This window comes from Phyllostomus discolor, chromosome 7 (assembly GCF_004126475.2).
Source record: "Phyllostomus discolor isolate MPI-MPIP mPhyDis1 chromosome 7, mPhyDis1.pri.v3, whole genome shotgun sequence".
Lineage (NCBI taxonomy): Eukaryota > Metazoa > Chordata > Mammalia > Chiroptera > Phyllostomidae > Phyllostomus > Phyllostomus discolor.
In genome coordinates this window covers 125136568-125158783 of record NC_040909.2, presented here as the reverse complement: position 1 = coordinate 125158783, position 22216 = coordinate 125136568, and the positions used below count along the sequence as shown (strand labels likewise).

At 44.5% G+C, this 22216-nt stretch overlaps 1 protein-coding gene across 3 annotated transcripts in view; it reads left to right on the top strand.

Annotated features, from left to right (window-relative positions):
• The window catches only part of SAMD12 (sterile alpha motif domain containing 12), a 344026-nt gene that overhangs the window by 16088 nt on the left and 305722 nt on the right, over window positions 1–22216 (top strand). For all 3 annotated transcript variants that reach the window (XM_028533859.2, XM_036031374.1, XM_036031372.1), the window contains exon 2: window positions 19975–20153. In XM_028533859.2, the coding sequence (XP_028389660.1) occupies window positions 19975–20153 (179 nt within the window). The remainder of the gene's footprint in view (window positions 1–19974; window positions 20154–22216) is intronic.

Sequence of the window (22216 nt, the reverse complement as noted above, 5' to 3'; positions counted from 1 at the left end):
TGTGTATTTGGTGGTCTTTCAAAGCGAAAGTGGTCTTTCCATATGATCATTCATTTCTGTGAATTTTTATTGAGTTATTTATTTGATTGTAGCCAATTTGTTCTGTTCTTTATTTCTCTAACTGCTATTTTTGAAATGATAAATTTCCCAGGGTGGTTCTCATTTTTGAAATCAGTGTTTTCTCATGCCTCATCTTGACTCTTTTTGTTCTGTTTTCTGGTAGATTAATTTTTTCTTTCCAGCTTCTATGGCATTTTATCATCCCTATCATTTTTAATTTTTAGAGAGATTTTTTTCCTTCTGAAGTTTTTATAATACCAAATCTTATTTTGTGGATGTAATCTTTCCATATTTCATTGAGGATGTTAATGCTGACTTTTTTTTTAATAAAGCTTACTTTGCTCTCTGTATTTATTTCTTCCAAAAATTCCAAATAGTAATTTTTTGCCAATTTGTTCATTTTGGTCTGCTTTCATGTTATATAGCCCCAAAAGTGTGTATACATTAGGCTCTCTGCCCATATTTGAATGGCCCATTAAAAAAATTAAAAGCTCTTTGTGAATGAATGGAACCTGTCAATCATGGTTTTTATTGTAAAATGAACTGACTGAGTGTTTGTAGGACAAGAATAGGGATCTTCTTATGTCAGAATGTTTAGGCTTTTTTTTTTCTATTGAGTTGGTTAATTACTGAGAAGACCCAATATTTAAACTCCAGAATCTGATTCCTTACTCTGTGCCCTTACCCATTCATTTTATCAACTTCCAGGCAAGTATATTACCTGGTGCCTTCTTACCTGTAAGTATATTACAGGTACCTTCCGTCTGAGTGTATTTTACTATATTATTTCTAAGAAAGTTAGCAATCTAAATGTAGATTTTCTAGGAATTCTCATTTCTGAAGAAGATTCTTAATTAACCAGAAATTTCCCTCCATGACAATTATAATCTTTGTGGGTTTTTTCATGGATGTATTTGAGCACCTAGAAGAATACCTGGTGCATAGTAAGCACTTGACAAATAATAGTTGAATGAGTTAATGTTTTGCCCAGTGCATCAGGCTTGCACAGTATGTAACAGGACATAGAAAAAGCCCAAATTTCCTAACTCTCAATATCATGCTGAGCGTACACGCTCAGATTTGACAAAGGCAGTCATGCAAACCAAAATAGATTCACCCCAGGAAGAGGGGATTCCTATTTATGAAGCTTCCTGGGGCAAAAGTGTATTTCTTTATACTTGAGATTGGAAGGTACTACTGAGGTGGCATTGATCACACGCTGGCCTCTGGAAAAGGTCAGCTGTGGAAGGGTTGGCTGGGATACGGAACTGGTCTTAGGAACTTAAATGCACAATACTCATGTGTTCAGATGTGGCATTTTGGGGTCTTATTTAAGCATCGATTCTGCTGACTGCTTCCTAGAGACTTTCCCATCTGTTCCTTTGTGCTGACAGGGTCTTTCTGAACTTAGAATGGAGAGCTGTCCCCAGGGGTCACACACAGCAGCCTCTTTTCACCCCGACTAGCTTTTTCTCCGCTCTACCCATCTGTGTCTCCTCGTCATTGGAGTGGGAATGGGGGTGAGGGCCTGATAATGCTGAGCTGGCCTTTTTAGAAGAGCCAACTGTCACACCAAAAGGTCCCAGCTATTGGCCCCGCCGCTTGCTCTATGGCATTGCCTTTGTCCTCTATTTTGACATCGTCCGTTTTCGGGAAGGGGCCAGTGGGTCCATTTCCTGAAAGAAGCAGGAAGAGAGCAAGACCACAGCAGGAACCATTTCTAAAGAGAATTCATTGTTCAGAAAATTTTGAACTTATGATACTCAGCCAGCCAGCCATGTTGGGTTTATTTGTCAGGAGATGAGAAAAAAGGGAACAGCACTGGGAAATAAGATAATAGTGAGGAGGCTAGGGTGTCTGGAAACACTTAAAGAAGAGCCATTCTCTAGGCATGAAGGAAAAATAATTTATCCAGTTACAATGCTCTATCAGCTGCTTATACCTGAAAGCATACTTTGTGGTACACCTAAAGAGCTTTAAAACTTTTTACATAATTGTATGTTAATATTTACATAATATATTCTGTTAATATCCTAGAGCAAGATACTATTAGAAATTCAAGAATTTTAAAAAATTCAACATAGTAACATTTTCCTTTTAAATTAACCTTATAATTACATGGTTATATATCCTCTGAAAAGTAGAAGGAAAAGAGTTTTACATGGACCCATATTAAAAAAACAGCCACTATTTGTATTTGGCATATTTTCTTCCAGCCTTTTTCTCTTTGTATGGCTTTTGGTTTTGCATAACAGTCGTAAGGCATTCCGCTTGCCTCTTAGTAAGGTTTTTCAGTCTTCAATTGGAGTTGACTGTGGTTATGTTCTGATAATGCATGTCTGTGATTTATTCTTTCCTTGTCAGGAGGCTGAATAAGCAGTGATTTAGTTCCTGGCCTGAATACATTCTCTGTATGCTTTTAACATAAAACAGTGTTCAGATTAGAAAGTGAGTGATCCTTCGGGCAAAGAAGTATGATATATGTTTCACAACCACTTTAAAAAATATCTGATCCAAAAAAAAAAAATCCGGAGCACAAAGATGGCTTGGGTGGAATGTGTATAACAACAAGACTTTAAGCTTCCTGCAATGGGAGACAGTCTCTCAGTGGTCCTAGGACACGTTATAGACATCTAGTGATATTTATTTAATACTCGATAACTGTCATTACATATGTAACATGGTAGTCTCAAGGCAGAGAGAGAGAAACACCTTTTCACCTAGAGGTGTAGAAGGCAGGGGTGCAGTGTAGAGTTAGAAGCTCTGGTATTATTTGTGCTGCTAACTAGTCACCATCAGAGGCACCTGCCCTCAATGTCATGACCAATAAAACGAGGCTGTTGAATGACATCATTTTAATGAGGTTTTATCCTCCTCTGACATTCAATTGACTCAAGGAATTTGTGATTCCAGACCAGATACTGAGAACATAAAGATCCCAAAGCCTAGCAACTACCTTTATTTCCTTCCTCCCTCATATCTAGTCAATGACCAAGTTTGACCTGTTTTATAGTGTAGATCCGGTGTGAAAAAATTGGCCACCTCTTTTAAGTTTTATTGGAACATCATTATGTTCATTAGGTTATGTAGTTTATTGCCACTTGTGTACCATGGTGGCAGAGTTGGGTAGCTGTGATATGGTTTGCAAAGCTTTCAATATTTATTCTCTGTCCCTTTATAGAAAAGCTGGCCAACCCCTGATCGAAATGGTTTGGAAACCCATCTTCATCCTTGCCATCTCTGTCCTGACTCAGGCCTTCATCTCTCTCTCACCTGCACAACCCAAGACCCACTAAACCTAGTTTTGCTGACTGCGGTTTTGAGCCTTGCAAATGTATTCTCTATAGAGACAGTGTAATTTTGGGATTGTGATTGCCCTTATTCTATGGTTCTTAATTCCAGCTCATCATTAGAAGTACCTTATGCTGGGCTCTTCAGGGACCTGCTAACTTGGGAGCTTTCCTGGTTGGCCAGGTGTGAGTGACTTTGCAAATTCTCCATGTGATTCTCATGTGCATCCAAGATGAACTGTTGACTGGATGTAGGTCCTGACTTTATTTTCTGGTTCTGTGGAATGGGAACAGTCTGTCCCTATTGTTCAAAGGAATAAATAAGTAAGTAAAGGAGGTGAGGTATGTAAGGAATACAGCCTACTTAGGTGCTTAAATAAATGGTAGTTTGTTATGAGTGGTTCTTAACTTTCCAGGGATATTATATAAGATTCCTAGGGCTGCCATCCCAAAGTACCTCAGACTAGGTGACTTAAAGAACAGAAATTTATTTTCTCACTGTTCTGAAGGCTAAAGGTCCAAGATCAAGGTGTTGGCAGGTTTGGTTTCTCTCGAGACCTCTTTCCTAGGCTTGTGCATTGCCTTTTCTTCTTTGCTTACACATCCCTGCTGCCTCGTCTCGTCCTCTTTTCCTAAGGGCACTAACCCTCCTGGACAAGGGCTCACCTGTAGGGCCTCACGTAACGTGCAGTACCTCCTTAAAGGCCCAGTCCCCAAATATAGTCACACCAGGGGTTGAGGCTTCAACATATGAATTTGGGGAGGCACAATTTAATTCATAATAGATATGGATTCTTTGATTTCCTGATGAAAACCAGGATTTCTTTACCCAGAAAAAATGTAGAGACATCCATACAAGTTAAACCTTGTCAACGGCTATACGAGTTTGAAGCTCCTGCTACCTAGGAGCATCCAAAGCAGAAGAAAACACGCCGGAGGGAAGGAAGGATGTGTGTCAAAGATGAGGACGTCCGGTTCTCCTTCATCCGTTTGTTCGGCTGTTAACAGTTATTTCCCAGGTGCTGCCTGTGCGCCGGGCACTGTGCTACAGTTACAACCATGAGTAGCACAGGCGAGACCCCTCCGCCTCGTGACTTAACTTACGATTTTTGTCACAGGAGACGTACAGTTCAGTATCCACACTCCAAGTACCGTGTAGAGAATCAAAACAGAAGGATGGGGTGTTGTTCGCCGGGAAGCCCACTTAGATTACGTGGCCAGGATTGTCTCCACCGAGGAGATGCTTATGTGGAGGCCTGAATAACAGGAGTCAGCCATGCAGATGGTGGCAGAGGGTGTGTGTGGCTGATGAAATGCCTTTTACCCTCCGGTTTATTTTCGTATCAGCTGGCAGAGCCACCTCCTCTCACGCCAGCTGCTTCCCAGATTCAGTCCTACTGCCTGCAGGGCAGGCGTTTAGGACCTGCTCGGAGGCAGGCATGGCTCTTGTGGGTTGCTCCGCTAGCTCTGAATGTCTGTCTGTTCTGTCTCCAAAGTGCTTAGGCCACGCATTCAGAGGGGTAAGACCTGTCAATTGACACATCTGATCCTCTGGGTTTTCTTTGACATGACCGGGGTGCAATCACAATCGTCTTTCGCCTGAATTAGAATAACCACTGTGGGGTGGGACGTCAGCGTTGGTGGGGTGATAAATGCCTAAGCAGCCATTGTATTGTGGTACGTGCTTCTGGAATCACAGGCTGGGCCTCTGAGGGATCTAGACAGACCCCAAACAGCACCTGGATGGAATGGAGAGGACTTCCCCTAGAAGCTGCATCCTAACGGTCTCCTGTGACTTTAGGATAAAGAGCAAAATGCTGCCGTGGCTCGCATGCCCCTTTGGGTCTGGCACCTGGCACACTCCCCAGTTCTCCCCACCTCTCCACCAGAGAGATTGGTCTTCATTCTAGGCGTTAGGTTGGGGTCATTTCTGCTCTGTGTATCTCAGTCTGGGGTCCAGACAGAAGGGGCAGCAGCCCCTGGGCATGCTGTTTCCCTGGTTGCTACAGGTGCGTCAGACACCAAAACAAACCATACCCACATGTTTAACTCCTCTGCTCACACGTGTCCACTCATATCCATTGGCCAAATTAACTCACATGGCCAGGGTCAAAGTCATTGCATTAGGGCCACGCTGCTCCAAAGGGAATGAATATTTGTATCAAACAGTAATTTGATCCACCTTAGCATGTAAGGTGCTTAGAACAGTAACCATACAGGTCTGCCTGATCTATAAACAATAATGCACTTTTAACAGTGTTACCATAGGGAAGGGAAAAAGAAGGGAGTCGTTTATTAATAAGTGAACCAACAGAGTTGGGGGAGGATTATCATCTAGGGCAAGACTTGAGCATGTTGACAGACTGATGGGAGGAGCCAGTGGGCGGGTCAAAGGTGGAAGACAGAGCAAAGCTTGAGGATTCGGCTGAACTTTGGAAACTGGACTGTGGCACCCCCTTCCTCGTGGCTTTTGATAGCAGCAGCCAAGGAGGCAAATGGTTGGAGTGACAGGCTTTCTCCAATCTGAGCTTTATGTTCTCGATTGCCCCGCGGCCCCCTAATCTTAAGGGGAGATTTAGCTGATAACAGTTGGTGTTTACAGTGCTTTAGTGGCTGTCATATTGAGAACTGACTAGAAGCATCTTTAGAAATAATTTATAACACCATGAGATGAATTGCTAATCTTTCAAAGTGTATCCTTTAGAATTGTTTTTGTTTTCGTGTACCAGCCAAGAAAGTCTAGAACAGTCAGGAAACTGATAAAATATTTCAGAAGCATTGTCTGATTTGAAAAGCTAAGTAGGAATATAAATCCTTTCTCAAATGCATAATCACGCGCTGTGTTGTTTGCTTTGGTTTTGTTTCTTTAGTCGTCCCTCGTGGCAGTGTGTGCGCATGTGCGTGGGATGCCCATGGGGTAGGTGCCCGCCCACAGCGCTCAGCTAGCTGTAGGGACTCATAGGTGGGCACATGAGGGCCATGGAATTTGTGTTGCCTTGTCATTATTTGGCCCCTCTTGTGGGCCCAGTATTTGAAGGGACACAGGGAGTGATGCTGATAATTAGCTACAACAGTTTGATTAAACAGGTGCCTAATTTTGTGGTGGTTACTTGAGAAAACAACAATGTGCTGCCCTATGCGGTGCACATAAATGCTTCGGGGGTTTGGATGAAGGAGTCTAGGTATGTGTTATCATGAAGGAGAAGGTGTCAATGAGACTTAAGCTGAATCTCGAAGGATGCTCACACATCAACCGATGCTTATTGCCATTATGTGTGTATCCGTATTACCGAGACACAACATTGGCTGAGTTTCCCCTGCCTGAATCATTTGTTGATTTTCCAATTGTTTAGTAAAAAAAAAAACAAAAAACAAAAAACAAATTTCTTACCCTAATCACACAAGCCCCACACTTTCACTGTAAGCTGCTCCCAGATTATCTTCCTGTCTCATCGCCACATTGTTTTTTTCATGTCCTGTAGATTCTGAACAACTTATTCTGCCTTGTAAACACTCCAAACTTTCCTAATTTGTGTCTTATTTTATTTTAATTTGGGGGGGGGTGTTTCTTTAAAAAAATTTTTATTGTATTTTTTCCATTACCATTTATTCCCCCTATTCCCTCTTCTACCTCCATTCCCCTACCCCCAACCCCGCAATCACCACACTGTTGCCCGTGTCCATGAGTTCTTTCTCATTTTTTTTCTTTTTTTGCTCTGTTCCTTGGTCCCTTTGCTTGAGCACCTGCTCCTGAAATATAGGTGCAAATCTGCTCTGACCGCTTTTTCAAAAACCTATCTGAAATGCCAAGTTTCTATGAAAGCCTTACCTGATTTTTGTTTGGTCGGGGGGTGACTTGGAAGTAATCATTTACTTAGTTTTTGGAACCTCTCAGCGTTACTTTCTCTGTTGCTCTTATTTCCACCCTCTTTCACCTTCCTGTCCTCTACAAATAATTACTAGTCTGCTTATTTTTCATCACTAGTACAGAAGTACCACTCAAACAAAAAATTTTTAAAAATGGAGATAAGGTTTCTATAGCTTTTATTTTCATGCCATTAAAACTTATCTGAAGCCCTGGCTGGTGTAGCTCAGTGGATTGAGCGCGGGCTGCAAACCAAAGTGTCAAGGTTCGATTCCCAGTCAGGGCACATGCCTGGGTTGCAGGCCATGACCCCCAGCAACCGCACATTGATGTTTCTCTCTCTCTCTCTCTCTCTCTCTCTTTCTCCCTCCCTTCCCTCTCTAAAAATAAATAAATAAAATCTTTAAAAACTTATCTGCACATATACATACATACACTCACCATCTCTTATCTAATTTGATAAAAGATAGGCAGTTAACATAAAAAGTGCAGGAAAGATCAAAATAAAGGACAGGCTTTGACACTGAAAACATAACATAGGGCCAGTGGAAAACTCACGAGGCTATCTTTTTTTTTCCCCATTTTGCTGGGGACCAATGACATTTTCATCACATGTCTCGGCTCTGGGCAGACTTTTGGGAGCCACTGTTTCAGTAGACTGTGAGCTTTGCCAGAGCCGACTTATCTCTGATTCTCAGTTTATCTCTATCTCCCTTGGAGATAATCTCGGGTCTCTAAAAGCTTATAACAAAAAGCCAACTGATTTGTGACACAGAAGCAGCCAGGTTGGGGGGTAGAGGACTCAGCGGTCTGACAGCTGTCGGAAGCACGTGAACAGGAGAGCTTTTACTGTTGCGTGAGCCTGTCTGAAATGTGTAGGAAGGTCAGAGCTAGACCCATTACAAGGGCTGTTTATGCCCAAAGAGCAAACATCTTATAAAATCCCTCGCTATGGTATTGTACTTCATGTTTTCTTATCCCTAAGATGTAGATATCACTATTTAGATAACTAAAATCAATTAAGCAAATATAGAAAAAAATGATTTCTGACATCAAATTCTTGTTTTTTTTCTGTTCTTTTTCGAGTAGCATTGGGGAGAAAGACTGGTTTGCCCAACACATGCTCTCAGTAGCCCTACCTGTGGTGGCTGAAGTGTCCGGGAATACACACTGACAGTGTGGCAGTCACGGCGACAGGTGGCCATTGAGCGATCGCCACGTGGCTGCTGTGACTGAGGAGCTAAATTTCCGATTGTATCTAAATATCGAGGAAAAAATAACTACCGTGACTTTACATGAAAGTAGCCAGCCGTGTGCACATGTCGGCTCCCGTCTTGGGACGGTGTGGCTTCAAGAGAGCGACCCAGGTGACCCGAGGACCAGTGACCTGCAGCCTGTGATGCCAACTTGGATGGCACCTTGTCAGTTTCCTTAGGAAATTTGGGACGTTTTTTTAAAAAGGACTGTTTTTTCCATATCAAGGAATCTTTAGCAAGTTCTATACCTATCTGTGGCTCCGGTGAACTTTGCGCTGTGTTTTGGTCCATGAATTAAGCTCTGTTTCCTTACAGCTCTTCTTTTAGGTGCTGTGGTCTTTCATTTCTATTTATACGCATGGGCATATATTAACATGGCATGTACATTTGGAAGATCAAGTGAAACAAGGAATGAGGCATGTTGAACTTGAGTGATCCTTTAGTCTGAGGAGCATTTACTGTGAACAGAGAGAGTGAGCAAACAGACTAGCCCATGGAGATGACCTTGCTTCACACACACACACACACACACACACACCACACACACACAGGACACTCACATTCATCCCATCACACCAGAACCTATTGAGCCTTTTTCATGTTCCTGTGACGTGATAGATACTTATGTTTCTGGCTGAAATAGTATTTTTCCTTTAGTTGCCCAAATAACCCTTCCAAGAGAATTTTAAGCTTCTCTTTTATTTTCTTCTGATGTCTTTTTCTGCCTCCTTGTCCCCCTCTCCCTCCCCCAGCCACACTGAAGTCAGCTCCTCCTTTCTTCAGTGGCAACATCTGTGTGTACGCCAGCCACGATGTGTCCACCCAGCGTCAGGGTGTCCGCTTTTGAAGGCCTCGGCACCATTAGGACGATCTTCACAAGCACAAAGGAGGAAATATGCACAGCAATGGCTACCGCTCATTGCACGCTTGCATTAAGGACTTTAAAAAACTTTTTATTTCATTCTTCTGAAGCTTTATGAAAAAGTTATGATTATTCTGATTCTGTAGGAAAGACAGCCCCCACCTAAAGCTAAGTAACTTGCCCAGTGCCACACAGACAGTTGCTGGCAGAGCCAGGTTGATTAACTCCCAGCCCATGACTTGACCGACCAGACGACTGAAGATACAGAGGGAAAACCTCTCATCCCCGGGGGCAGCGTGCTGTGGTGGGAACAGCGTGGGACATGGGGGTGGGGGGCGGTTCTTGTTCCCATTTCCCCTTTGCCATGTGCCTGGCGGCCTTAAACGAGTTGCTTACTTAACACCTCTCAGTCTTTCCCGCCTTTTAATATCTAATTTTCTCCTTCTGATCTCTAACACCCTCGTGATAGAGGATGAAACGTCCTCCATAGGTATTCATTCTGTGTCCCTCCCTCCCTCCCTGAAATGCCAGCTTGCTGTACATAGTCTTTCTAAACTGAGCCACCTTCGTTTGGTTGACTGGGTTTGGCAGAATGCAGTCCGTAAGAAAGTGTTACAGGTGCCGGTGTTTGCCTTGATCTTTGCTCTTACCTAGTTCCTCAGTCCTCACCAAGCTTGTTTATATATTTGTAAAGCTATTCTTTTTTCCCGCTGGCTTTATTTTAGTTTTTTAACTGAATTTCACTTTAGTTTGCCCTTCTCTCCAGGGCTGCCACTTGGTACTTTCCAAGACTGTATACGATGCCCTAAAAGATTACCCAGTGACTCTTCCTGTCCGCGACCTGAGATGACCTCTGAGATGGTTCACTATGCACCTGACTCAGAAAACCCCACAGAATCATGCAAATCCAGAGGTTCAAATCTTCGCGTTCATTTTCGGAGCACTCATGAAACTGCCCAGGCATCAAGGGAATGCATATCTGAAAAGCCACCAAGTATCTGGAGAATGTCACTTGACAGGAGCGGTGTGTGCCATTCCATTGTGACAAGGGTGGGGTTGGTGGGTGTGCCCAGGCCAAACAGTGGCTCTGGACCCACCCAGGGCTGCTGGCTCAAAAAGAGTGCCGAGTTTTTGCTGCACGTGCTTAAAAATGCAGACAGTGCCCTGGCCAGTGTGGCTCAGTTGATTGGAACATTATCTCATTGCTGAAATGTCAGCGGTTCGATCCCCAGTTGGGGGACATGCCTAGGCTGTACGTTTGTTCCTTGGGCTAGGCTCATACGATCCCCCATGCCAGGCAAGTTCGGGAGGCAACCAATGGGTATTTTTCACATCGATGTTTCTCTCCTTTCCCCTCTCTCTTCCTCTCTCTTTAAAAGCAATGAAAAGAAATGTCCTTGGGTGAGGATTAAAGAAAGTGCAGACAGTAATGCTGAACTAAAGGGTTTAGACATAGATTCTCTGGCCACTGACACATGCAGGTGAGATGAAGCACAGAGCTTACAGAGCTCACGGGTGGGTTGACCCACGTGGGGGCTCGCCCCGCCGCACTGAGATGCCCTACTGAAAAAAAATCAATTGTTCCTCAACCGGAAGAGGAGGCTGCACGGGAGAAAAAGATATCCCAGAAGAAATGGAAGAACAAAAACTTAAAGTCTAGGTGTAAATTCAGCATCCAATAAATACATACTAATAAAAGTAAAAATACATGGCTACTCTTCTGTTTAAAAATTGTTGAAATCGATGCCAACTATTTCTCTTTTATGATAGTGGAGGGCAATAGGATCAAAATGGGGGCGGGGGGTTGATGTTCATTAAACATGGGGTGTCAGGTGTGTGGTGTGTCATCAACACAGTAGGAAAGGGAGAAGTGATAGTGTCGTGTTAACATTTCCATTTGCAGGAAAGAGACAAACACACTCAGCAGCAACTCGGCAGAGCTCGGACCCGCACTGCTGGGTGCTTGTCTCTCGGGCGGAGGAGAGGGATGTGGGTGAAGACACATGATTCAGAAGTCACTAAATTCTCTCTGGAGGTCATTAAAATATTGATAGATAGTATCTGTATTTAATTGTTCTTGTTACATTTTAAAGATTACCTTATATACAACAGCGAGCGCATAGCCTAAGTATTTGGTTCACTGAGTTTGGACACTTGATAGTGTTGTGTAACCAGAGCGAGATGGAGAATGTTTCCTTTTCTGAGGAAGTTCCCTGTACCCTTCCCGCTTAAATCTTCCTTTGTCTCTTCCGTTCTGCTATTGAGCCCATCCACTGAGTTTTTCATTTCAGTTATTGTATTTTTCAGTTACTACATGTCCATTTGGTTCTTCTTTGTCTTCTGGGTCATGTTTGTTTTTTTTTGTTGTTGTTGTTGTTTTTGGTGTGTGAGTGTGAGACTTTCTAATTCTTGGCTGGCTTCCTCTTTAAAAAAATTCATGTCAGCTGTAATTACTTGTAAAGTGTTTTTATAATAGCTGCTTTAAATTCTTTGTCAGATAATTCTGTTACCTCTTGCATCGTGGTGTGGCCATTTATTATCTTTTCTCATTCCATTTGAAATCCTCCTGGTTCTTGGATGTGAGTGATTTTTTTATTGAAACTTAGATATTTGATGTCATGAGTCTCTGGGTCTTCACTCTTCTGTTTTAGCTGGCTCACTTTAACCCTGCTGTGGCCTCAGTTGGTACCTGGGAGGAGGAGCCCCTTACTCATCACAGGGTGTTGGGGAAGGTCACTGGGCTTCCTCTGACTCCGCCCGAGGAAGGGCACCCACCTCTTACTGTCTCGTGCAGGCAGAAGCCCTGTCTCCCCACATGACTTCAGCTGGCCCTGCAGGGGTGAGGAAGTGGCCTCATCACCAGATGGCAGAGATGAAAATCTGGGGTCCCCGTGTAGCCTTCTCTGACGTCTGCATCTCGGGAGTTTCAGGGTACCTTATTCTAGCCTGAAGGGTTTAGAAGTCTAGGGTCTCCATTCCACCTCTGCTGAGTGGTTGGTCACCTGTATTCCATGATATTTGAGCAGAACAGTTATTGTATAAACTTGGTCTTGCTAGCCTGCCCCTTTCACGGTCCTTTGGCTAGAGGGAGCAGGCTTTTGTGTCTTATTTTTGTTCTGTGCTCCGTGACATTTTTGGTTGCAGGCTGCTTCCGCTTCCAGTCTGGAACAGAGGATGCAAAAAGAAAGCCCAGAGAACTCACCCCCATATCACTCCTTGAGTTCTAAGGTCCCTAGATGTCCTCCTTATTTCTGCCTTTCAAAGTCATCTTATTTTTGTCTTATGTATAATGTCCAGGGTTTTTGTGTTTCCTTAGTGGGATGAATTAAGAAATATATGTCTATTCTGTCTTCTCAGAAGCATCCAAAAAGCACTACTTTATATTAAAAAATAAAGGATTTAAGGAAAATTAGATCACCTATAGTAAAGGAAAACATTGTTCCATAAAATCTCCAATTTATATACATAGATGCAGGTGTGTTTGGGCACTGGACTGAGTGGACCCTGTTCCTTATAGTATCACAGTTAAAGTGTTTTAAAGTCACCTGTGTAGTTCACCTGTCTTTTACTCTGACACCTGAATCCTGTCTGAAGCTTCATCACACCTTTAAATAGGCCCGCCTTCATACTCTCTTCATGAATGAGAAGAGTTAATGCTTTGTGCCTTAGAGCCCTTCCCCCACCCTACTGGTGCTGAAATATGTAAGTTAAGCATTATTTTAATATCTGCTATATTTAGATTACCTAGTCCAGAGGTCATGAGCAGGAGGGTGTATATTTGATGTGATTACACCTAAGTCGTCTTTGAGGAACACAGATCCCTCCTGACAAACCGTTACCAAGATGAAACTGTCTCTGTAGACACGGAGCCGGAGTGTGCTTCCTGTGGCGTGGCAGAGACAGTGTTCTGACACAGACGCACGTGGCCTGCACATCTGGCCGGGACAGAGTCATCCAGGCCCAGCTCCAGCGGCCACACAATAGTCATCAGCGCTGCCATCTGGCACACTGGGGAGGATGACAGAGTGTGGTGTTATGGGGTTCAACTCCTCACGGTCACGTTGTTTCTTCCCCTCTCTTCTCACTGGCATGCGAATCCAATGAGTATAGTAAGTCACTTCCACTAATTAAACCAATGTTTGGAGAGTGTCTGTGACGAGTATAGTTTTTACGGCCAATGTATGAAACACAGGCTGTGTCCTTCAGGGACTTTATTTCTAGCTAGAAGCAGGCCATGTACATGAAATCGTACACAGTGGATCTCAATTCTAATAGCTAATTATGGGATTCGAATAGATTTGCTTCTAAGGTCATTCATTCATCCAACAGCATTTATTGGGTGTTTAGTCTTTGCAGGCACACAGACCGTTTCGGCTCAGCAGAAGGCAGGCAAGTAAATCAGTTTCAGGACAGCTCGATGGTTCTGTGATTTTCCGTACTTTTGGCGAATTACACAATTAGTCTGGAAGCAACCTTTATTTGCTCTTTTGAAAAAGAGATGTATATTGCTCCTAAGAAGGGAATGGCAGTAAGTAGGATTGAATCAGGCTCTTCCCAACATACTTCTGCTCGTTGTCCAAACAGTGACTGAGCACTGGCTGTAGGGTGGTCGCTAGGTGCTAAGTTTGTAAAACTTAGCGTGAAGTAGTCACTTGCTTCAGGGGATTCCTAGTCGTAAGCCAGGCAGTCATGTCACTAAATACTTGCAGTGCACAGCACACACACATACACATGACACAGAACACATCTTCTAATAGGGAAAAGAGGTTCCTGTCAACATTGCTTAGGAGGATATATTGGGTACAACATCATTAAAGCTTCAGAGCATTTGATATTTGCTGAGAGGTTCTCCGTGAAAATAGGGAAGAGCATCCTCTGTACAGAGGTGTGTCCTGTCATGGCAGAGGAGCACAACTCATCCCGGGAGCTGGGAGCACTTTCTGCGGAACTGTGGGAACCCTCGGTGCAGGGGCCAGGGCAGCCCCAGGCTGGTGGGAGTGTTTGCTCAGCGTCTCTGTTCACAGAAAGGCTCAGAATAAAGGCGCCTTCAACTCGAACAAGGCTGCGTCCCTTGTTTCACTGCAGGGAGAGAGTGAGGTGTGGGTGGGGGTTGAAAGGACTGGGAAGCTGGGTGACTTCTTGGAGAATAAGAGCCCCTTATTCTCGCAAATGAATTCAGCCATGCCCTCACTTCTTATTCCTCTTCTCGCATCGTCTTGAAGAGAACTTGTGGATGGTCTGCTACTGTGAGACCTGAGTCACTCAGAATGGGCTCCCTCAGGTCTGGGGAGTGGGGGCAGGCTTCCTTCCAGCCACGGCAGAACCTCTTCTCCCCATCAGGCTGGGCTTGGCTTGGAGAAGGTGCCCTTCCCAGGGAAACTCTCAAGTAGTCTGCTGAGCTGTCATGATTAGCTATTTTAAAAAAAAAAGCCCTAACTGAAAATCCCAACTGGATTATTGCTAAGCTCTCAAAACTTTGAATAAAGAAAATATCCTTGGAATTTCTCTTCCTGCTTATGGAGACTGTGAGGGGACAAAATGAGAGGGGGTAGTGTTTCTAACTCTTTTCCCTTTTATTGTAGAATATGCATAACGTGAACTTCATTTGTTTAACCGCGCTTCAGTGTACGATTCAGTGGCGTTAAGCACCCTCACGCTGTCGGGTAACCCCACCACCACCCATCTCCAGAGCTCTTTCATTGTCCCAAATCGAAGCCCTAAGCAATACCTCCCCTCCCGCTCTGCTCCAGCCCCTGGGAACTACTGATCTGCTTTCTGTCTCTGTGGCTTTGGCTGCTCTAAGTACTTTACATGCCTAAGTCCAATCATACGATGTACTAGTCCTTTTGTGACCCGCGTATTTCATCTAGCACAATGTCTCCGAGCGTCATCCCTACTAGAGCCTGTGTCAGAACTTCATTCCTTTGTAAGACTGAGAAGAATATTCCATTGTGTGTTATGCATCACATTTTGTTTATCCACTTATCTGTCAATGGGCATGGGGGCTATTTCCACCTTGTGACTTATTATGAATAATGCTGCTATGAACATAGATGTGCAAATATCTGAGTTCCCCCTTTGGATTCTTTGGTTGCATGGCCGAATCGAGTGGTAAATTCCATGTTTCATTGTTGGAAGACTCAGCAGACAGTTTTCCACAGCAGCCACGCCCCCTTGTATTCCCACCAGCATTCCCACAATGCACAGTGCTCTGAGTTCTGAGGAAGGGATGGTGCCTTCCAAGTGGCACCCCCAAACGTTAAAACATGTGCCTTTGCAGGGAAATCTTTCCCGGTTAAATTTAAAAGTGATATTGATGAAATCTGTTTTGGTTTTCATCTCTTGAAGTGCTCAATAGCAGCAGCATTAACAAGGAAGGGGCGGCACATCGGGTGAAGAGCACAACCAGCCTGGAGCGTGGGTCAGTGGCTGGAAAGGCGCGGGAGTTGTCGGGAAGGTCAGGTGGACATGCCGACCTGGGGGCTGCAGAGCCCCTTCCGTTGAGTAGACAACTTCAGAGAAAACAGAAAGGACATTGATGAAGATGGAAAAGAGAACGCCAACTGGGGCACCTTTTCCGTGATGGGTAAGGAGATGACAGTCACGGCTTGTAAGGGGGCATTTGGGAGTTGCTTGATATCGAAATATTAGGGACCTGACATTTCAGGGGAAGCAAAGCAAAGGCTGTCAGAAATGTGTTTACACAAACAAACCCGAGCCCAGAAACCTAAATCAACTGCCGGGTTTGCAGGCGAGGACGGAGCAGCTAGGAAGGATTAACATGTTTGTGTAAAGGAGGCAGCTACATGTACAGAAAGTCAAAACACCGTAATCCGCCTCATGTTTATAGGTACCTTACATTCTGAATGCTAGGCATTTACTAGCAGAGGAAAGTTTCCTTCTGATTGAAAGGCACGATCGTGGATAAAGTGGAGATTGCTGGTTCCTTTGGCGGCTGGACAAGTGATTCTTAGATGTCTACTCTGTGCCAGGTTCTGGACAGGGGTTGGGGATCGTGGAGATGAATGAAATACGGAGTCTGTGTCTAGGAGCATACAGTGGTGGTGGGCAGGCAGGTGGGTCAGTTAGGTGCACATCCTCGATACAGCGAGGAGGTGACGCTCCAGGGTACTGTGTGCACAGAGGGAGCACAGCCCGGGGGTTCAGTGACCCCTGGAAGGCTTTCTGAAAAAGAGGTCTGATCTGACATGTGGGTTGATGAGGAGTTTGCCTTCCAAGGGAGGAAGTAGGATTCAGGTAGAGTAGAACCTCTTTCTAGGAGGAAGGATGTATTAAAGTCTTATTTGTGGGGAGTTGATGGGGAAGGGGCACAGGAAGCTACCAGGAGCTCAATAGCATTGCTAAGTCATGAATGCCAAGACACGAAGCAGCCAGGGACTGTGTCAGAGAGGAAGATCAAAACTATTCATTTCTCTTTTCCTCATTAATGTCTAAATCCATCCCATGTTAATCTCCTATCTCCCTACACGACATACCTTTTTTCAGTAATCATAGTTTTAGTATGTGAAATGGAGTGTCCATTGTAAGCAGGCTGTTCTCTGAGTGGAGGAAGTTGATTGATACTCACAGTAGTTAGCCACACGCTCTCCTAGGCTTTGTTCTCTTCCTACCACTGCCGGCGTCATGCGTTGTGGCTGGTTCTCCGGCACCCATTTGGTGCCTGCCTTGCTGAGTAACAGGAGCGTGGCTTGGGGAACGGACCTCAGCTGAAGGTCGGCAGGTTTAAGGGTAATCCTATCTCTACTGCTAGGGTTTAGTTCAGTGATGGGCGTGTGGTTCACTTTGGTCTCGTGAGAAAAGAGGGCAGTTTGGAGGAAAGAATGGCCGAGCAAGCTGCTTCTGTTGCTGGAGGAGAATCAGAAGCTTCTAGCTCTATGTGCCATGAGGGAACTTAGGCTTAGGACAGAGGTGATGCATGGAGAGTAGAATGGAGAGATTTAAAAACACACATCAGAGTCCTTAATGACCCTTTTGAACTGGGAAATGAGCTAACTCTCTGTGCTTTTACTCTTAGTGGCCTCTCTGTCCCAAAAGCCAATATATTTTCTTGCCATTTCATATATTTTGGGCTTGTTCATCTGAAACTTGAAATCACCTACACCCTAAATGAAATATGATCTATATAATCTTCAGCATACACCTGTATGACTTTTTTGTGACTAAGTCTTTGAGCCTCATTTTCCTTACCTATGAAATGAATATAATTATTTCTCGTAATTTTTCAAGAAGACTATTTAAGATCCAGCACAAAGCCTGAGGCAGGAGCCATGAACTAATATATGTTAAATACCTATTATGTACCATAAAACAAGCCAGTCCTCAGTTTTAGGAAGGTTAGAAACCAGAAGAGAACTTTACAGATAATTCTATATAAAATGGTATAAAGCCACATGCATAGGCACTGTTGTGCAGTCGGTTTCAGGTCATTCAACATTTGTTAAATACCTGCTGTGCCAGGCACATGATCCAGCGTGGGATGGGGCTGGGCACGGGGCTGGGGCTCAAGGGCAGGCATATCCAAAGGAGTGGTATTGACACCGAAACCTGAAGGAGGAGTGGGAATTAGGTGAAGAATGGGAAAGTGATGAATCACATGCCCATCACTGAAGTAAAACCCTCTTTCTTTTTTTTCATCTGTGGCAAAAGAAAAAAAAATACAAAGTCCAGGAGATGTGAAAGAACTCTGTGTGCACAACTGTAATAGAACAACAATAATAAATAAATAAATAGTGAATAAATATTTCTGCAAGGTATAGAGGAAAATCACTGACTGTAACAAGTTGTTTCTTCAGGAAAAAGAAAAGAGGAGAAAGAAAGAAAGGACTCCATGCGTGTGGCCCCAGTGGAGTGACTGAGGGTGGACAGGGGGGAGACGAAGGGGGAAAGGGGATGGGTAATGCAGGGGACCATGTTGGCCCGTGTGAAAGTTGTTCATGTGCTAGGTGTGAAAGGAAGCCACTGGGAAATTGAAGCAGAAGATTCTCATGATCTGTCCTCTACATTTTTTCAGTGAGATCTCAGGGGTCAAGGGAGCAAGGGTAGCGGGGCTAGAGAACTGGGTGGGTTCGAGCAGCATTTTGGGTGCAGAGCTTACTGGATCTGGCCATAGTCGGGAGGGACGTGAATCATGGAGAGACTGATGTCACAGATGACTGTTGGGTTTCTGTGTGAGTAACTGGAGGAGACTGGAAAGGGGATATTTTTCATAGGAAAACCAAGGTTCAGGTTTGAACATGTTAAGGTCAGGATATCTGTGGTGCATTGAAATTGGGATGTGGAGTGACAGTTTCGCTGCTGTCTGAACCTCGTGAGTGAGGACTTCCTAGGGTGGAGTTAAAATGGGAGGGTCCCTGGCGGGTTGGTCCAATCAGAAGTGAGGGGAATGGGTGGCCCCTGTGAAGGAGGGCGTGGCGAGTGGGAAGAGGGCTCCTTAGCTCACTGTTTCTGGGAAGCCTTCTCTCACCTCTCAGGCGTGAGATATTCCCAAGCCTGGGGAAGAGAAAAGGAAACCCTGACCTGGGTGTGGAGCTGAGTAAAGGGAAGGATGTTTTAGAGTCGTGGAAGTTGGTTGAAGGGGGAGAGTGATGAGAAAGGGGAAGAAGGAAGACGTTGGCTGCGGGGCCTTTATCAGCGAAGTGGAGTCCTGAAGGAGATGGGAGGGGGTTTAAGGTCCTGGCTTTAAATCCTCTGAGGCCAAAGCGAAGGAAAGGAGGACAGGAGTTTAATGGTGAAGGGCTGGGGACACAGGGAGGTGAGATCATTTCCTACTAGAACCTCAAAACACACGTGTCCTGTGTATGTGCATGCACACCCACGCCCCCTGCACACCCTTGGTGGTTCACAGGGTCGCCTGGGGAGAATGTATGGTTCCTATCACATTCACTGCTATTTCTTTGGTAACACTGGGTACATAGGAGGGGCTCGGGAAGGGTTTATTGAATAACTAAATGTGCTCAGGAAATGGGCTTTGTATTTTAGCTGTGGGGCTGCCTATGCTAGAGGATGTGGAGGGTAAGTAGGAGAACTCAGAAGCCACAGACTGGACCCCCTTGCACCTTCCCCTCTGCTCTTTTTGTGATCCTGTAGCAGTTACAACTCTGTTTAAAAAAATCAACAGTTCTTTTGTCTTTTATCAGCTTATTCTATTGGATGGTGAGTTCTTTGAGAGTAACATCTCCCGTATATCCTGCACCCATGGTTCCGGAATCGTGGGATGATATATAGTAAGTGCTCAGTAAATATGTGTTGAATGAGTGCTGGAAGAACGGAGGATGCAGAGGGGGACAGAGACAGTGCTTTCCCGCTCGAGGCAAGACAGCAGCTGAACTGCAGGGGGTGATGGCTGCACGTGGGGGAGGCACTCACGAGGTTGCCTGATTCCGTACTCTCACGTGCAGTGTGGTGATCCGTGACTTGCTCAAGGTCAAACAATGTGGCACTCAGGGTTTCCGGATGAGCACTCCTTCCTCAGCAGAGGTCTTGCCCGTAGTTACCAGGCCACCTCCTCACTCGCTGAAGCCTTGTTTTTACCCACTTAGGCCAGATGAAGTATTGCCTGCCCTGGACACCGTCTTCGTGTGATTTGTTTCCTGAGTTATATTTTTTTTTCCTCTTGCCCAGCTCTCCACTGCGGTTTGAATCCACGGGCTATTGATCACCCTGCCCGCGCCGAAGGCATTAAACTGCAAATTGGCGGTGAAGGCGTCGAGTCTCAATCCATTAAAAACAAAAACTTCCAGAAGGTGCTTGACCAAAAAGGAACCCCCAAGCGACTGCAGGCAGAAGCTGAGACGGCTAAGGTAGGTGGTAACCCAGTGCGCTCGGGAGCGTCCGGAGCTGCAGCTTGGATATTTTGTGGTCCGGCCACAGAGAAGAACCGACGGTGCTTTCCCCAATTACTGTTGTCTCTTCAGGTTAACGGACACTGCTTCTTGATTATAGGTAATAATAAATGAGACTATCGACTGCCTCCCCTGCGGGGTGAAATCGAAACCCATTTGTGGTCAGTCTCACAGCCTGAGGTTCTGAGTATGGTACCGAGCGGGCGAGAGTGCAGAATGCCCTGAACGTAAAGCTGAAGGATTTGTCTGCCAGGCTCACATTTATCACCGTGTGATGTCGGGCAAGTCACGTGACTTTCCGAGCCTCAGATTTCTTCAGCTATTGAGTGTGTATCAGAAAAGCCACCTCCTTCATCGGGTTGAGTGGATGAAATAATGCAGCGCATCTGGAAGTATTTTGTAAAAGGATCGGCTGCATGAGTATCGGGGGGCTTTGGCTGACAAACACTGTTAATAGTGATAACAACGGACACTTTCTTCAGTATATCCATGTATTCCAGGTATTTCTGAAGGACTCTTGACGTCCTGGCTTATTGTATCTCTGCAACAGTTTTATGAGGTAGATGATAGTAAACAGTACATAGGACCCTGATTAATAAGAGACGCAGTTATTCTAGGTCACACTGGATGCTTTGTTCTTTTTAGCCTTCAGTCTGAGTGTAGGTGCAAAACACACATCGGTAAACTGGCCGTTGGAGGGGTAAGTGGTACTTTAGTAAAGCTTTTTAAAAAAGCTTTTCTGCCAGGAAACTGGCACTACGTGGGTTTTTGTCAGAAATAAGGGAAGAAGCTCATGTTGGGGTCACAGCGTATTCACATGAGTTCCCCTGAGAAACGGAGAGAACTAGTCATGGTGTGGCATTTGGCTTCTCCCTTGTGTGTTCTCTGCAAAAGAATTTCCTTTCAAATGTTTGAGTGGAGGTATGTGTGGCTTGGAAAGCAAATGTTGCCGTCACCCAAGAAAAACCTTAAGTACAGATGAACCTCGAAGATATTTCGCATTAGGTCTGACCATTGTAATAAAGCAAATCATAATCTTTTTACCGGTGGAGGATCTTGCCTTCAGTTTGTTTAAAAAAAAAACACATGAAAAGTGCAATAAAACAATAACATGAGTAAAATGAGTTATGCCTGGAGAGACTTGGCTGTCCTACAGTAACCACTCCCTCCCCCTGAAAAACATCTTCCAAAATCAAATGTGATGTTTTTGTTTTATCTGCAGTTCTGAAAGTTTTGAATAATTGACATTGTTGCTTCTCTTTTTTTTTTTAGTGTGGAGGATTAAAAACTGATGGCATTACGTGTGTGTGTGTGTGTGCATGTGTGTGCGCGTGTGTGCCAGCAGCAGTTGGGAGTGGGGAACGGTTATCACGGAAATAGTTACAGATGTTCTGCTGTAGACTTTCTACGTAAGAGAAACTGCACCTCATAGGAAACTGGTTGGTGGTCACTGAAGTTCGGGTTGTGGGCCAAGCTGGGAATAGGTGACCCCTGTTTTGACATGTAAACATCATGAATCTCTGATTCCACACAGGCATCTTGAAAGAGTGAAGGGGAAGAAAAGGTCTTAGTCTTCTTTAGGAAGACAGTTGGAGTAGAATCTTTAAAAAAAAATGATGCTTAAAATGTTAAAAATTAGACTGGAGAAAAATCAAGCAAATTATTCTTTTTCTGATTTTCATTCCGATTTCAGCATTTCCATATCATCTCTTTTATTTGCAAAACAAGTAGGCATTATAAAGAATGCGATTCAAATCTGATGTGCTTTGATTATTTCTGAGGTACTGAGAATAAGAGATAGTGTATGAAACCTGAACTTGCACGTGGGTAGCACCTGCCTTTGCGTCTCGGCCACTTTGCACTTGCTTTGCCTCACACCCACTTCACCCGGAGTGTGGCTGTCTGTGACAAACATTGCCTCAGGAATAGGCCCCAGTCTGGAAACCAGATTCATTACAGCTCGTCCAGATAATGGACGATGAAACCCCCAAGCAGACGGGGTTGCCAGGGGATTCTGAGTA